The sequence below is a fragment of the Mus caroli genome, unplaced genomic scaffold (assembly GCF_978045245.1).
Source record: "Mus caroli unplaced genomic scaffold, Mus_caroli_1 scaffold_11, whole genome shotgun sequence".
In the NCBI taxonomy this organism is placed as follows: domain Eukaryota; kingdom Metazoa; phylum Chordata; class Mammalia; order Rodentia; family Muridae; genus Mus; species Mus caroli.
Genome location: NW_028227266.1, coordinates 9,985,173 through 10,003,247, shown reverse-complemented (window position 1 = coordinate 10,003,247; position 18,075 = coordinate 9,985,173). Strand labels below are relative to the sequence as shown.

General features: G+C 44.6%; 1 protein-coding gene across 1 annotated transcript in view; it reads right to left on the bottom strand.

Annotated features, from left to right (window-relative positions):
* The window catches only part of Maml2 (mastermind like transcriptional coactivator 2), a 326,917-nt gene extending 311,364 nt beyond the window's left edge, over window positions 1–15,553 (bottom strand). Inside the window, exon 1 of the mRNA XM_021172978.3 lies at window positions 13,711–15,553. Coding sequence (XP_021028637.1) covers window positions 13,711–14,208 — 498 coding nt within the window. The 5' untranslated portion in view covers window positions 14,209–15,553. The remainder of the gene's footprint in view (window positions 1–13,710) is intronic.
* Between the last annotated feature and the right edge of the window lie 2,522 nt (window positions 15,554–18,075).

Here is an 18,075-nt window from a genome sequence, read left to right as displayed (position 1 = left end):
GTGCTGAGGATCTAACTCAGGTCCTTAACACTGACCAACAAACAACACTCCACCCAGTGTTTCCATTCTCAAGCAGAATGGGATTCTCCACTAAAGGAACCGTCAGCATTTTCTCTAAAGTTCTTGACCCTCAGTGATTGAAGGACTGCGGTTGCTCTAAGGCACCAAAGCCTCACTCTCAGCATTGCACACAAACTAGTGAAAAGTAGGACCTGGGCGGAGCCAGGAAGACTGATGGGCGGAGCTGCTGTGCCAAAGGGCGCAAAGGGAGTTCTGAGAACTGAGGACAGACTTTTTCTTGTGGCTCTCACTTTCCAGAGTGCTTCTCAGATTTGCTTTCCTTTAATTAACCCAGATATGTCTTCAACTAAGGAGCAAGGTGTTATGCATTGCCAGTCACATTTGTCATGTTCCTTCCTTATACTAAGCTGTAAGCTCCGTCCAATGAGATATTTGGGCTGAGGCCCCAACACATAATCATTCAATGCCCACACCTTTCCCTGTTCCATACACCAACATTGTCCTCTCATAAGAGACAAGATGAGAATTTGAACCTGGGAAAAATTTTAAGATATTACCTCTGAAGTTTTCAATGGGATCCTGTTTTTAATCACATTAACACACTCTCTCCCTCCTACCCTCTATTCTAGGTACATCTATGTTAAATGCACAATTAAATATGTAGGACCTTGGCATAATCTTGTCTCCCCATTTTCTTCTATTCCCATCTCTGAAAGCTAGATATGATAACTACAGGTTAAAACCCAACAATCTGGCAATTGATTTCACAGAGAGCTACAGTGTAGCTCCAGGACTTTAAGGGTCTTGGGTGCTTGTTGTAAACAAGACTGTCATGGCCTCTGGTCTCATGGAGTTTAGAGTCCCAGTGGGAAAGACAAGAGACACAGAAAACAGGAATTCAGATAATGATAAAATAAATTTCATGGTAAAAGTTATGAAGAAAATAAAAGCTATAAGAGCTAAAGGATTCAGGAGTTAGGGTGGCTGAGCCATGTGCCTGCTCTTTTAAGCAGCCATTGAGGTCTGGCCAGGAAGTGATACTACAGCTGACTTCTGTATGACAAGACTAATTCAGCAGGCAAAATACTAACGAGCCAGATCCAACCGGGTTGCTGGGGACATGGGTGATTAGCCCAAGAGAACCACTGTGGTAGAAGCCTGGACCAGCCTAGAAGTTTCCTATCACTAGCTTTCCTAACATTGTTCTGTTCCTAGTTTCTGTAAGTCAGTGTGATTTTGTTTGGTTTTGTATTATCTTTTACGGGAATTTTAAAAATACTCTTTGATGCATTTCTTTGTTTCTAATTTTCTCTGAAAATAACTCTCATACCCACCTTGTATCCATATATTGAAAACAGTTATTCTGAGTGAAGTGTTTGTGTATTGTTCATGTTGTGTATGTATATTGTGTATTGTGTGTGCATGTGCTGTATGTGTGTATGTGTGTGTGTTATATGCATGTGTTGTGTGTGTATGCTGTGTGTGTATCATGTGTGTGTGTGTCTGTATGTATTGTGGTGTGTGTATGCAGACATGATGGGGACTTTGGATACATTTTCTCAGCAAAGTAAGACAGAAGAAAGGCAACCTAATATCCTTTGCTTTAGGCATCAAGAAAGAAAAGTCACATTGCACAGCATAACACCAAGACATTTTCATCTAAAAACCTTAACAAAAGAAATTCCAAGCTATTTAGAAACAACTGGGGGAGGGGGGAGTCAATATCTCTGTGACTCCAACCTAACAGACAATGAAGTCCTTCAATGAACACTATGACAACCTCGACCAAAGGAGGCTTTGATTCACGCCAGTTACATCTTGCTTTGTTAAGAAAATGCACCCAGCTGTTCTGGAGCCTCAGACATGATCCAAAGACCCCCAAGATGCTGAGAGTGATAGGATGCTGAATTCAGAGCTGTGTTCTAGCTGCTTCTGGAGAGAGGGAGGGCGAGGTGTGTGCTGAGAACTCCTTTCTGTCTAATATTTGCGAAAATGTTTCCTTTGTTGGTGTGCTGGAGCAGATCTTGCTTATTTCTTCTTTCCAGTTCTATTAAATCCCTAAACAGAGCTGAGTTTTCAGGGCTTAGGGCTGCCCTGGGGGAAATAGGTGATTATGCTCTCTGCTTAAGGTTTTAGTGATAAGGAAAAAAAAATAGCAGTGGGCCAAATCCCATCCCCCAAGCCAATTTCTCTGACTGTCTTTTACAGTCCCCCTTTAAAGAGGAAACATATTTTAAAGATGAAGTGGTGACAAGGATAGAATCCCATCCATCAATCTGCAGTTCTCAATAGTTGTGTGTCTATGAGAGAGAGACAAACAGATGGGGGGACTGATGTGTGCACTTGAACAGCCGTCAGCTCCTGAGAAGGACCCACATTTCATTTTATACGCTGCATCACATGCTATCGTCTCATGGTGGTACACAGCTCGTGAACCCTCTTTACTCCACAGAAAATGCTGCAACTGGCATTTGTAAGAGTTGGGGAATGAGGCTCCAGCCGCAAACAACCTAAACAAAGCACTCCTCTGACAATCATGTTTCTTAGGCTGTCTACCTTGTCTAAGAAACCCTGTACAAAGCACCCTGTACTAAACACCCTGTAATAAGCACCCTGTAATAAGCACACTGTAATAAGAAATGAACACTGTTGGGCTCTGCCCCTGCTGACATGGCTGGAGCTGGACACTGAGGCTACTTTGGACTCTCTTTACCAATATCTTTTTTAAATAGTAGATAATACCCATCTTTATTAACTCTTTTTTATTGTTCCTCAATAAAAACAATTCCAAAGATACTAAAGTCTAAGAAATAAAATCCTTATATGCAGGAAGTATTCAAAAGTGTATCATTGAAACAGGCCTCAGTGATAACCAAAGCTACTCACTAGGTTCTTCTTATTGTTTTAAAATAATGATGAGAATAATGATAGCAATAACAATAGAAGTCAATACCAATGAAGTGAAGAAGGTCTTAAGTTTCAGCGATGCTAGTTGGCATCGCTGCTTTCTATGCTCAACTCTTACTGCATCACTAATACAGGCAGCATTTAGGCCTAATGTGATATCACTCAACCATCCCTTCATTTGTGTATTCGTGTATTGTGAAGGTTAAAATAAGGCACACGGAGTAGGGTGATTTCCCACAGCAAAGCAAGTGGAAATTGAGAAGAATGATTTTAAAGATGGAATCCATTTCTTCCCTGTATCCTGTCCCAGCTCACCAAGTCCTCAGTGACCTCCAGGATCGAACGCAATTACATCGGTCGTATATATTTGCTATGCTGTTTGAGTCTCCCAAGGGCAGCATAACAGTGAGAGGGAGTGACATCTTTATGAGGTTAACCCTTTTCTATTTTAAGAGTAGACTACCGAAGGCAGATGTGACCCCTGGAGCGGAACAAGAATGTTGGAAATCTGGTAGTTAGGAGGAAGGAGGGAAAAATGATGTTCTGAGAAGCAGTTAGTTAGGGAAGCCCAGGAGAATTTGCATGCACATGATAGGACAGTGGATGTCAAAAGACAGGTGAAGCAAGCACACCTGGGTCATGAGCTGATCACTGTGCTGACAGCTGGGTTTGCTGGTTTCAAGTATAATCTAATTTAACTTCACAACCTTTGGAGGGATCTTAAAGTAATGCACCCTCAGAAACATGCATAAATCCAGCAGCCATTGCCCTGTACTGGTTTCCAGCCCTGATTCAACCAACCTTTGTGATATTATAAAATATCCCAATCTTAGTGTCTTGGTGCAGCCAAGAGGAATTTCTTATGGTTCTGCAGGCTGCATAGGGTGGTTTTCTAGCAGGAGGAGTGGGGTTTAGTCACTTGAGGACAGTGGTGCCCTTCAGGAAGAACATTTTGCCTTCTCTGCATGTGGATATACAGTGTGGATATACAGCCCCCAGGCAGGCCCAGCATCTTGGGTCTCGGTTCCAAGAGGACATCAAGTACATCCTCAGGTATAGCATGATGTCATTCTTGTCATTTTGAGTTGGTTAAAGCAAGTCATGAGGTCACATAAAGTTTGAAGGAAGAACCAGTGACCACTCTTTTTCTGAATGGGAAAGAAGCAATGGAAAGGGCTATGTGAGACGGAGGGCATTGTATGATCACTAACACCATGCAAAAGAAAGATTTCCAGTCCCACGCTGCCTCCACCAACAGAATTTTAATGTTTATGACAAGGTTCTACTACTATGTTTTTCATGGTTTCTAAAGTTATGTTGGTAAACGACACTTTGTGTAGCCTCAAAGAGATGTGAAAAGCCCTGTGTTCTCTCCCTCCTTCTAATGTTGTTGTTTGTGTGTTTTGTGTTTTAATGAGCTTTAATTTCTTCATCTAGAATTTGGTCTGTTTTCTCTCTGAAGGCTCATACAGGTTTATAAATTGTAGACTGGTAGCTATTTTTAGAGCTACATGAACTAGTCCTCTGGGGGGACAGGCAGGATGGAGATGGGATAAAGCAGGGAAGAAGACAGCTTCTGCTAGTAACACACTCCCTTACATGTTGTGAGTGCAGGATTTAGAGGCGAGAGGTAAGGAAACCCCTTCCATGTGAGCGTGTAATTCCACATAATCTGGCTGCCTCTCTAGCCATTTCCATTTATTATATGTTAAGCAGCATACGACAGCCTTATACCAGGGATTACAGTGTGAATCTTTGCTCTGAGGGCTGCTGGATCCACTTAGACAAAACAACTCCCCTGCACCACACTCACACGACCTAAGCTAAGAAGACAGCAAGTGAAAAGCTCCCCAGCCAGTGTGTTCCTGCGGGAAATGCTTGGCTTCGCTCTCTCAGAAAGATATTGTTGCCTGGCCTATGGAAGATCAGGTTCCCAAGGAGAAAACCAATGTTTAATTTAGCACAAAGACAGCTCAGACTTTCTCTCTGGGGGACTGAGCTTGCAAACAGATCCACATGCACAGACTCTAACCCAGCAAAGGAAGCACTCTTTGCTGCAATACTTGGGACTTGGACCTGAACTTTACTAAAGTGTTGCTTCTGTTGCTGTCAGGAGGGCTGCTGCTCTTTCCTCTTTGTGTTCAAGTCTATACACTGGGCTTTCTCTATGCTGCTGTGAGACTAGAATGGGATAATACTAGCAGACATGTTTTGCTGTGTCTGAATTACATGGTGTCGTGTGGCAATCAGACATGCCAAGCATAGCTAGTTCAGCACTTAGGTAAGCCATGGCCATAACAAAAATGTGACTGCTCATCAGCTTTTCCAAAGAATGCTTTAGGTTTTAGATTTAAGATTCTAGCAATCCTGGAAATGAACAAATTACACCTAGGTCTAGCAATCGCCATCCCAAAGACCCTGGTCTGCTTACACCCCACTTCTTGGTACCCTACTTGGTTGGCGTGACTTTGACTTTTTCAGATTACTCTGTATGTCCTGATATCTGTTAGCACAGACTTTTGCTTTAACTTCACGTGAATATGAATGAACGTGTGTTCTAGAGGGTGCACATGAGTATGTGCAGGTTATATATGCTATCTACTTTGGTTTTGGAGACAAATGTTTCTCACTGGGACTCACCAAGTAAGCTAGCGATCTGGCCAGTGAATTCTTGGCATTCTCCTCTCCAGCAGGAGAACGGCAAGTGTGGGTGCTCGGGATTGAATTTAGGTCTTCATGCTTGTACAGTGAGAGCTTTACCAACTGAGCCATCTCCTCAGCTTCAACTTTTTTTCTTAAGACAGGTAATGAACTTTCTGCTCAAATCCATCAGGAATACTGAAAAGGTAATACTGAACAACAAGGGATCCACTGTGTTAGGTTTACATGGGAGAGACTTGTGACTGCGTGGGGTAAGAGGCACTGATGGAAGTCAGCCTTGTTTCAGGCAGAAGGGAAAGTTAAAAACCACAATGATCACGATTCCATATCCCACAGAGACCTGTCAGGATGACTCGGGAATCAGGGATCAAGAACACCACTAAAAATAAGAATAAAACAAAACAAGCCCAGCTGAGTTTGATGTTATGTTATTTTGGACAAAGGTAACTAGGATCTCAGCTTATATAACAGAACAGACAAATCAAGACATACAGTGTTGGACATATTTTTTGAGTTAGAACCAGGAAACCATCCTTGTGGGAGCATTGTCCACCAAAGGGCTGGGATGTTCTTTTCTTGTCATTGTCTCTCCATCAACGCTCCCTGCTCTGGCTAAGAACTGCCAGTACTAAACTTGCTTTGATGTCTTGGCAATATTTTTTTTTAATGTTTTTTACAGAAAGGCACATGTTAGGAAGCACTGGGCAAAGAAAGTGTTCAAAACCAGGAACCACATCAGAACAAAGAACCATAAATGTGAGCTGTTCAAGGTTGGGACGAGGGCAAGTTTATATTGCCTATTCACTTGCATATAGAGCTAATGAATTTCTTGACAAGAATCTGCTTGCAGAAGCATACATTCTCCACAGCAAAGGCCTTCTAAACCAATTTTTTTTTAACCCTGTGACTGGATTTATTTTTAGAACTATTTGCTAATTTGAATTAAAAATTTAATAAAATTGTTAAGTTTAGGCTAGTCCCTTCAAAGGATTAAATCTTGGTAGGTAACTGAAATAACTCATCTACTCACTGAATTTTCCCTCTTTGGGCACAATGGAGACTTTAGAATGTATTTTAGAAGTACACAGTCAAGAAGGTACTCCAGTCAAGTTTGAAATTGAGACCGATGTATTGTTTGGTCTTGTTCTCGACAACACAACAAGGGCACTAACTACACTCTACCTATATGAGAATAGATTCCAGATGATAATGCCGAACTAAATTGTAGAGGGAACCAGTGACACAGGACCCTGCACTAACCTCGGCAAACACTGAATGCCCATTGTGGTTCCGCATGTAGAAACTAGGGCTAGCTTGTTTAAGCACTTTGTTTCTTAGATGAATACTAACAGTTACAGTTTACTATGGCTCTCCATAGCATTGCACATTTGACTCATTTAATAAAGATCTGGTTTTTAGTTAGTTCTACTACTATTATTTCCAAGGAGACTGAGGCAGGAGAATTTGAGTTAACCAGGAAAACACAGCTACTACATGGTTGAGTGGTGACTTAAACCTGGTCATCTTACCCCAGATCCCAGGCTCATCTTAACTGCTCTGTTAACTTACCTTCTTCAGTAACCCAACTTTAACATTTGATTTTCAACCTCATCCACACATCTTTAATGAGTTCTAAGGGAAAAGACTATCTAAAATTGCTCGTGTATGAAAACCTATTGCCACAGGATAGTGAGTTCCTTCAAACTCTAAAAAACACCCAGCTCCACATTTTCATGTATGATTTCTAGGCCTTTGTTCAAATTTTGAAGAAGCAAGAACTATAGTGTGTGTGTGTGTGTGTGTGTGTGTGTGTGCGTGCACTCGCACATGCTGATACTAGCTCATTTTCATGCTTGCTCCTTCAGTGACTTGACTGACTATGCTAGCCTCTGGTTTTCCTCAGCTCTTATAAAGCATGTGTAAACTTTCTCTTCAGGCTGCTATTGTTTCACATCTGCCCCTTACTGTCAGCCAGAAAGGTCAAAGATGGTAGAGAGACAGACCACTAACTGTGAGTAGCCCACATAGCCCAGCCTCCTGCTATGAGTCAGATTGGTGAGAGTTACTGGCTTGCCTCAGTTGTTCTTTCTCTATACCCTGTAAAACAGGGCTGAATGAAGGACATTGCTTTCTGTTGAACTTTCAGGTCCCTAAAATCTGTATGGAACTCTAAGGTACCTAAATTATATATCTGTATTGAAAACAAGCACATCTCAAATGCTATCCCTAATCAGAATGTCTTGTAAAATTTTCTGAATGCTTCTTTTAATCAAGAAGACCTTTTTAAACCAGGGTGCAAAACAACTCAGTTGTTGGAGGAATCTGCACCATGCTGACAAGACAGACTTGCTTGCAACTAGAGGCCCAGGGAAGTCTGGACAGGGGTGGGGCTTCAATTCTAGTCCTTTCAGTTTCTCTTCCAGTCTAGCCAGTGAGCTTTTAAAGTGCTCTGCTCACAGCGCCAAAGGCCGTGCCATGTTGCGTATAACTCATGATGAATGGAGAAGTGTGTAAACAGCAAAGCATGAAACAGCCTTGGGGACTTGAAGCTCATAGAACAGAGCACTTAGGCTGTGTGCCCTGGGAAGAGGCCGCTGGAGGGAAAGACAACACTTGTCTTCAAGTGCATGAAGGATTAGCATTGCTTCATAGCTCTGGACTCCTCTGCTCCTTCCTGCCTCCGAATTTGATCAGGTTCTTGTGACAGTGCCAGCATTTTCAGGGTATTCCTGAACCCCACATTTCCCTGAACTGCTTACCCAACCACACACTTCTCTGCTCTGGCCCCTGAATATTTAACTTTTATGGTTACAGTGTGCCTGCACTCCGAATCTCATCTCATGCTTAGTGTCCTTGCCCCTCCCAGGCCCTGAGGTAAGCCATACTTGTCATAAGATTTTCCCTGGCCTAGATTTGAATCTCTTTTTCACTCACTAGCAGTTTTCCTGTTTCATTCACTTTCTGTGTTCAGTACCATGTTATTTTGATGAATAATAATACTATCTACACTAGCCTGGAACTCACAGAGATCCTACTGCCTCTGCCTGCCTAGTTTGTTGTTATTATTGTTGGCCTTTTGAGACAGAATCTCACATTGTAGCTCAGGTTAGCCTGGAACTTTATATGTAGCTCAAGCTGGCTTCAAGCTCATTGTAACCCTGGGCCTCTGGTTGCTGGAATTTCAGGCACGAGTCATTGCATCTATTTTAGTGTTAGGGTCCTTGCTCCTAATACAGGACAAATGTCACCCATCCAACCTGGTAGGTGGGTGTGATGTGAAACAGGTAAGGGAGCTCCCTGGGTCCTTTGGGTCTGCTTCCCTCTTTGGTTTTCTGTGTCAGTTTTAGGCCATTCAGAAAGCTGGGAAGTTCTGTTGTCCTGTCACCCTGCGGGGGAGGTGTGTGTGTGTGTGGGGGGGATTCTCCATTGGGCTGAGGGCAGCAATGCTGCGTCTTTAGCATGTCACATCTCCTTTATTCTCCCACAGAGCTTGCTGGAGTGTGAAGAAAATTAGCATGAAAATGAAGGAGGAGGCATTTAGAGTTGTTTTCATTAAACATGGATGGCCTTGTCTTCGAATGTTGAACACGAGAGGGGCTGGGATGAAGGAGGCAGTGGTGGGGAAAATCCACTCAGAAAGTCTGGGTCCGTGTGCATAGAACAACTGGGTGTTGTTTTTTAATTCTGAGAATTACTAGTTGTTTTTTAAAATGAAATAACAATGCTAAGAATCAAAATGAACAATAAAATTTAGAAAACAATTAATCATGCTCACACCCCTAGTTATATTTAATTGCTGTATCTAAGAATGTTTCACACACACACCTCGACCTTAACACCTTAGCACTTAAACTTGATTAGAGGTCTATAGCACAGGAAGCCACAGGCATTAAGGTTTTAGACTTAGAGAAAAGTCTTGATGAGCATTTTGAATATGAATTTGTGAGTAGTACTTAGTAATGATGTTTCCAAGAAAGCAATGACTGCTGTAAGAAATGCTGAGCACCACCGGAGTGTGCATGATATCACCCAGACATTAGCACAAGCTTTCTGACAGTGTTTCAAAGAGCATGTGTCGGGCTCCTTCTCTGCTTCAGCCTTTGCCTTATTTTACTTGTCTGAGGTGGAATGGCCCTGGGCAGCTAAGAACTCTGCCTTTATTACTTCGTTCTCCAGAAGCAAAACAAAATGGGTCTGCTCTTAAGGAAATGATGGCTGCATAAATAAATAATGCAAACAGTCCTCTCACAGTCCCAGAGAGGAAATGACATGAGAAATGTAGACCTCTAGCTCCAGACCTCCAGATGTGCCCTTCTCTCGATGTGCAGCCCTGAAACTCTTGAGTTGGTCAATTGGAAACTAAGAAGACACCTGGGAACTTTGGCAATCGTTTAACTGGTTTAACTTTCTTAAACTAAGAATTGGCATTTTAGAATACTGTTGGCAAAATATTTAACTTTCCCATCCTATTTGTGTAAACACAACTTCTCTAATAATCCTTAGACACTGTGAGGACACGCCTTGCCAAAGCTTGTCGGGTCCATGCAGAGAGATAAAGGGTACACTTGAAAGACACCTAAGGCTTCACAGCAGCACTGCCCACTTTGAGTAGTGTTCCCTGAGACTTCAGAGATACTTAAACACACAGCTATTTTGGCTTTATCCCGACAGCCCTGATTTCACAGGACTGGTCCCTCTGTTTACAATAAAAGCTATTTTACCACTTAAAATAGACAAGTGAAAGCGAGCAGATCCCTGTGAACCATGGAGGAGCCGGTATCATCCCCGGGGCTCAGTAGCTCATTGCTGGGGAGTCTTCTGTCTTGTTTTCCTTTTTTTTCCCAAGACTAATTCCCAAAACACTCATTAATTCATGTGCTTTCATGCACGAGCTGATCTTTGTCTGACAGATGACTACTCAGTGGCTTGTCCTCTGTCATCTAGCAGGTTAGTGACCAAGCAGGCACCAAACCAAGGGATGAGCTTCTAGTCATGTCTGTGTCCTTACCTCCACAGCACATTAGAGAACAGATAAAGTCTGAAGCAGAAGGTGGTTTGGGACCACTTTCCTCCTAGCCTAATGACAATGGTCTATGCCACAGAAAAAGAGCTTGTCTCAGGCAAGAGGGAAAGATTAATAATTTTCATGAATGTGCTAACCTAATGGCTCCACAAACCAGTGGTTATTGAGTTTTACAGCTCATTCAAAGATTCAAACATATGTCAGCAGAAAGTGACTTAGTAGTAAAGTCTTCTCTGAGTGACTAGAAAGGCATCAGGGCCCTACAATCTTAGCCCTCTGTGAGGCCCTGTGTTTGCAGGCTCCACAGAAGCAGGGCTTCCCCTCAGCTGGAGCTAAATGAAGAAACAGGCTGAGTAAGGGCAGCAGAATTAGGCTCTCAAGTGGACAGAATTAGAACTGACTTAGAAGTTATTCTTGCGTTGTTCTTTACACTCTAGCTATTAAAGAGCCCAGACAGTATATATTCTCTGCATAGAACACCCTTAGAAACAACCTTACCCTGCTGAACAGTAGCTGTCCTCCCACCTTTCTTTGGCAGGTAGTACTGATGATGCCCAAGGCGCTGCCATACAGCGCGTGCTGGTTAGAGAACTTCACCAGGGTACACCATGCATATTTTAATTTAGGTAATCAATATTTTCCTCTTCTCCAAAGGGCATTCCTGGGCACTTATAGCATACACATTAGCAAGTAACACATCCAGACCACATAAACCTGCCTACGCACAGAGCTGCAATAAAATTAAGGGTTCTGACAAGCAATCTCAGCAGAGGTGCTTTGAGATGATTAACATTGCTTTCAACACAGAAGATGCCCAAGCAAAGTGAGAGTCTTTGAGTGCGACTCTTGAATGCCTGGCCCCTTCAGACAGGGGCAGCAGGAGCTTCATATAGAACTTGCCTCAAAGAGCAGAGTAACATGAGAAGAAACAAAGTACCACATGTGGAAGCTAAAGTACAGAGGGAATTCCCAATAACTACAAAGGGTGTCAGAGCAGCCCTTGGGATAGCAAACACTCTAATCTAGGTGTGAGCATGAGAACCTAGCTGCCACCTTTCCCTCCAAACGTACACCAAGCCTCCTGGCTTCATCCCCACACTCACAGAGGGTATTCCAGGGAGGGGCTATTTGGTCAGTGGAAGAGAGAAAAGAGAGTCCTTGAGAAGGGGTGGCACATCAAACACCTTCAGCTTTTTGCAACTTCAAACTGTTTAGTGGAGAAAGGCCAGACACCATTGCCTGCCTTTCCGATGTCTGAGGACAGGGCTACTTAAAGTTACAAGAACCACTGAAGTGGGTTTCATTTTGCATCCGGTAACACTCCAGCAAAAGAGAACCTTACCAACTTTCCTACCAATTGGACAGAAGCAAAACCCAAGGAGGGCCTTGGGGGAAATGCTACCTTCCTTGCTGGGGCTGGAAGGGAAAGACACAGGCAAAGTCCATGTGTAGGCTTCTCTAGGCCTGGCACCCAGGGCACAGATCATGCTTCCCCTCTGGGCTTGGCCGGGGCTCCTGGCTCTCAGTGTCATCCCCAGAAGCACTCACCAGGAGACTCTGAAGCACACAAAGCCACATTATTGGGAGACTTGCAGACAGATTATAAATTTACTGGGGACAATCAAGGCATTGAGTTCCTTTTGGCTGCAGATGCTGGTAACACGCACATGCACACAAACCTCACTCCACCCCTGCTTCTTCTCCCCAGCATCTCTCTCTTCCAGAAGACAGACTTCCCCGTAGCTGGGAATTCCAGGGAGAAGTGAGGATGGAGCAGGTGGGAAAGAGAGGAAGATAGGCCTAGAAACTCCAGTATAAACTGAATCGTTTCATTCAGGGATAAAGCCCAGACCAGTGTAATTATGGATAGGTAGTTTTCATCTGGACCTGGGGGTTCGGATTCACAGCTCTAGGTAGCCCAAGAAAAACGTTTACCCTCTGGGGAAGAAGAGCAGCGGTCTCAGTCCCCAGAGCTTTCTGGGAGCCATGGGAATCACTGCAGATGAAAGACATGGGAAAGAGCAGCCAGAAAGAAGTCGTGGGCTGGCTGGAACAGGCCTTCTCCTCCGTCAGGAGCTTCTTAATGCCATGCTTCCTTGGGGGTTTCTGAATGTTTGGGGGCTCCCATGGCCATTTTCTGTCTGTGCCTTTCATTAGGCTTGGCTTAGGCAGACAGCAGTTGTCCTATAAACAGTCACAGAACTTCAGGAGCTTAGCAGGAGAAGCATGTGGGCTTGACTTCCCACTTCTATGGAAAGGCTAATGGCTTAGCGGTTTGGAAGAAGCCTGAACACCACAGCAGTGGGTCACCTGACCAAGATGATGACTCAAAGCTCTGTGGGGTCTGTATGTGAGTGTGGGTGTTGTCTGAGCCTCTGAGAAAGCACTTCCAGTCAGAAACTTACTCAGGCTTTAGGGTTTGGTGTGCTGTTACCAGGAGTGATTGAAGACACGGTGCCTCCTGGAACCCCCCCCCCGCCCCCCACAGTGCCTTCGTGAGTGCTCAATTTGAGGATCCAAAATAAAGACTGAATTGGGGCCTGGGATGGGGGCCTGTGAGGACCCTGGTAGTCCTCTTCCCAAGCATTCCTGCAGTAGTCTGTGAGGTATTTCCCCGTATGTTTGTTTAAAACTGTGGGGACACTGTTAAGTAATAGTCAATCACAGACACCCCTTAACTCCAGAGGAAGGTCACAGAAGGGGAAGGAGGATGGGGCAAGATGAACAAGGTCAACTGAGCTAAGTTCCTGTCAAGTAGAGAATTCTTGTTGGGCCTAATCAGAGCCAATATGCTAAGCAGAGGGTTCTCAAGGGTTTCTCAGCTGTAAGGTCTCCTTTCACAAACTGTGGACTCTGAGCCTCTGGAGAACCCAGGCTCTTACCTCTTCACCCTTTGGGTGTAGGACAGTGACAATGAGCACTGGTAGCTTTAATAGTGAGAGCTGACAACGACATACACATACCCAACAACTTTTGAGGGACTGGTATCTTGGCCTTCTTCATGGCCATCCATTTCATTCGAGGCCAAGACAGCCACCACTTTCGCAAAAGGCGACATGACTACAGCCAGAATCATAGGAGAAAAACAGGTGCCTTACCGCAAGCAGGGCTGAGTTCCGCTGGTCCCCCGGGGTCGAAGCTGGCGGCTGCTCTCGGTTTATCCCACCGTTATCATTACTGGTCAGCCGGTGCTGCTGATGGTGATGGTGATAGTCTGGTGGAGGTGGTGGGGCCGTGGCTGCCGCTTGGGAGGCCACAGGAGGGGCAGTAGGGGGCGGTGGAGGAGCTGTGGTAGTGGCAGTCGCGACTGTAGCCTTAGCGTGTTTGCTAGCCTTCCTTGCCCCCTGGCCATGCTGCACCAGGCTGAGAAGCTGCATGGTGCTCTCCCTCTCTCGGTCTGAGCTCTCAGCCCTACCACGTTCATAGCGTCCTTCACAGCTCAGGTGGTGCTGTCGGCAGACAGCAATGCGAGCCCGCAGGCGTTCCACAATAGCACTGTGCACTCTCGGGGTGACTGAGCCCCCTCCAAGGAGCCCCGCCCCAGAAGCCCCTCCCAACCCTCCTGCGGGGGCCTGCGGGGGCGCTGTGTCCCCCATCTTGTTGGACACAATGATTACTGCCTCTGGGATGGTGAGGTGCAAGAGGCTGGTGCTGGCTATTGCAGGCAAAGCTGGTTTCAGTGTTCAGGGCACATGAATAGAGGTCTTCAGAGGGTGGGGAGACAGTGGAGAGGGTGTGGGGGAGGGGAGCGAGTAACAAGAGGGAGGGGAGAGAGATTAGAAACCAATTGGAGAGAGGAAGTTGGAAACAAACCCTGATCAACTTACTCTAATTGCATTTGACAGCTCAGGAGAAGTTGGACGGAGTTGGTAGATTTTTTTTCTCTCCCCCACCAGGCTGACAAGAGCCTCTAGGTACTTTGTAAACACAAAGTCTAGGGGACAGTTCAAGAATTCAGGGATTGTCAAGGAAGAAGCAGAAGCACGTAGCAAAAGGAATCAATAGAGTCATTACTAGAAATCCGGGCTCCCTCTCACCTAGCTGCTTCGGGAAATTATTTATAGGGGTATTTCTGCAGAGAAACACATTTCTCCTGGGGGCTGTGGAACCGGCAGCCTTCACTTTTCCTCAGGTTAAAAAACAAACAACAGGACTGTTTCCCAAGGCTCCTGAAGTCATGTTCAAACTGTGCGAAATCAGAGAAGACTATGTTGGTTTCTCCGTCCCTTTCTCTCCCTCCGGTGTTGGTATTTTCTCCTCCTGGGGGGACAGAAGGATGTAGTCCCTCTCCCCAAAGAAGACAGCTTTTCAATCTTAACAACGTCAGTAATTGGACTTCAGAACCATGCTCTTTTCTTCAAGCTAATCCAATCACCGGCAAAAGTCCCGATCCCCTCTTAGGTTTCTTAGTCTTAAATGAAAGCAGTCTGAAGTGGCTGGCTACTGAGCTCCTTCAACACATTTCCCCCTTTCCCACTTACGTTTTTATTCCTCTCCCCCTCCCCACTTCTATTCTAATACAGTATCAAGAGAGACAAAGTCTTCTGAGAGTAATTTACAAACGATGGTCAAACTTACAAACTTCCAGCAAATTGCACCGAGTCATGTCCAGCCACTTTTCTGTCCACTTTTGTATATTCCATGCCCGGCCAGTGGCTCAGAGGGTCTGGACTCCCAAAGGCAATGTGGCTCTATCTCTTGTAATGCTTCGCTTTATAGATGGGGCGGGGAGGGGGGAGAGAAGAAAAAAGTCGCTTGTATTTTCCTTTCTCTTTCAGGTCTGTTCCGAGCGCTTTCCTGACACCGACTCCCGCTCCTCGGACTCACGGCGAAACACAGGCTTTCATTGTGCTGCGATACGAGAGGGAGAGAAAGAGAGAGAGGGAGAGAGAGAGAGAGTGAGACAGAGAGAGAGAGAGAGAGAGAGAGAGGGAGCCAGCAGGCTGCAGATGGGGGAGGAGGGCGGGAGCTCGGGCTCCCTGGTGGAAGGCTGGTGCCGCTGCTCCAGTGAGTAATCGCAGCCAGGCGCCGGGGAACGGAGTGCAGAGGCCTCCCAGTGGCTGAAGAGGCAAACCCTCCGGAACAGCATCTCTCTACCGCCAACTCTAGGCTCAGCCTCTGCCTGGGTGCTGCCATGGGGGGAAGACTGGGGAAATTCCCCAGTCTCCTCCTAAGGGTTTGAACATCTCTCAATGCTGAAGAAATTCCCAGTCAGGCACTGTATTTTCCCCTTCCAGGCCCGCAGTCAGCCCTCCTGAGGACATGATTTTCGGTTTTCAATAAGCTGTAACTACACCACTGAGCACCCCCAACAAGAGCTGGGTGAGCACGGAGGAAAAGCTCATTATCACAGTGAGGAAGTTGGTGAGTGAGTGCTGCGAGGTGCAGAGAGGGAAGCCCAACCACTGTCTCCTACGGGGACCCATTGGTGGAAGTCAGTGAGTTTGGGCAACAGGCTTGAGCTGATGAGCAAATAAATCATCACAGATGAATGAACGTTTTACGAGGCTGATATTGTCCTTATCTCGAGAAAGGAAAAAAAAATCGTTTTCCTTTGAAAATTCACCAAATACAAGGTGTATTGTCGGTAGCTGTCTGGTTGACAAATATAATATGCCATGATTTCAAGAACATTCATAACAAAAAATAGGTTTTGATTTCTTATCTTCATAATAGTGTGGCTTGTAAAATACTCGAGTAGATTGGACAAATCAGTGTACTTATCGATTACAGAGAATAAATTAAGATGGGCATAGTATTAGAAGCCAGAACCACCAAAACCTCAAGTGCTGTAGTTTATAAGTCATTTGGATCTGAGGTTTCCAGACACGAAGCTTCATTTACTTAAGCGACTCTAGAATTTCAGCAGTATGATCCTGCTTCAAACTTGAACTATGGATAGAAGCAAACAAAAAAAATGTATCTCAAGCCTGGATTTATCCACAGTTCCATCTCCCAGGGGCTGGCCAACTTTAGCCCACTTTCACAAGTCCCAGGATGGTAAGTTGGAAATGGAGACAGGCACACTCAGACAGGACAGGGTTTGTCTCATCCAAAATGCCTGGAATTCAAAGTATTTCAGATTTCAGGGGTTTTGGATTTGGGGATATTGACTTAGACTTAACCAGTTGAATATCTTTAATCCCAAATTTCCCCTAATCTTAGCTCTGTTTAAATAATTCCATTCTGCAGTATCTTAGATTGTTTTTGAATCAACTACTCCAGTCTGTACAACATTAGCCTTTTTTCTGAAACATCCTTCTCTCTGTCTTCTTCAAGGCCAAGTTCCTCTCCATTCACATGGAGAAAGGAGCCATATTTGTTAGAGAAGAAAAATAGAAACAGAGTCATCAGGAATTATTCAAAAGTGAAGGCTTTTTGACTATCGTATATTTCATTTTTGAAAGCAGTGTTCAGTAGGCAGCAACTTCTACTAACTTCTACTTCTGTCATATTTAGCAACCATAACCAGCAAAAGACAACTATGCAGTATTTAAATGAAAAACAGTGCTCACTCAATAGCCTGCGACAATACAGGTCTAAACAGTGTTGAGGGCTTGGTCAAACAAAGTACTCTTACTCCTAGGAATATAAATTATAAACTAGAATGATAAATTTGCTAAATTGAAATAAAATTTAATTCACATAAAATTGTTCAGGATTTTAGGGTATGGCCTATTGTTTCAATTAATGTATACACTGTCGAATAAACTCGGGTGTGTGTGTGAGTGTTTTCTTTTAAGATATCTGGGTGCAGTTGTGTATGTGGCCTGAGGACAGCACTGTGGAGTTAGGTTCTAGCCTTCTGCTTTTACCTGGGTTTCAGGGGTTAGATTCAGGTAATAAGCTCACATTGCAAGTGCTTTTAACTGCTGGGTCATCTCTTCAACCTCTACCACTTTGTAATTTTGACAGGAGCATAAATAAAAGCTTGTGAAGCAAGATTTCAACAGACAGGCTTCCCTACTACATTCCAGTATATAAGACACTTTCCTGGACTCAAGAATCTTGAGTGTCTTTTGTATGAATTAAAATATATACATATGTATATATTATTACCTTTAATCTATTTTTAGTCTAGTAGTTATCCCCCTCCCATTCTGCCCTTTGACTGTTCCTCATCCCATTCCTCCTTCCCCATCTCCAAGAGGATGTCCTCACACCCTACTAGGCCTCCCCATTCCCTGGGGCCTCAAGTCTCTCTAGGGTTAGGTGCATCTTCTCCCATTGAGTCCAGACCAGGCAGTCCTCCTCTGTATATGTAGGTATGTGTCTGGGGCCTCAGACCAGCTAGTGTATGCTGCCTGGTTGGTGGCTCAGTGTCTGAGAGATCTCGGGGGTTCAGGTTTGTTGAGACTGCTGGTCTTCCTATGGGGTCACCCTCCTCTTCAACTTCTTCCAGCCTTTCCCTAATTGAACCACAGGGGATCCCCGACTTCAGACCAGTGGTTGGGTTTAAGTAT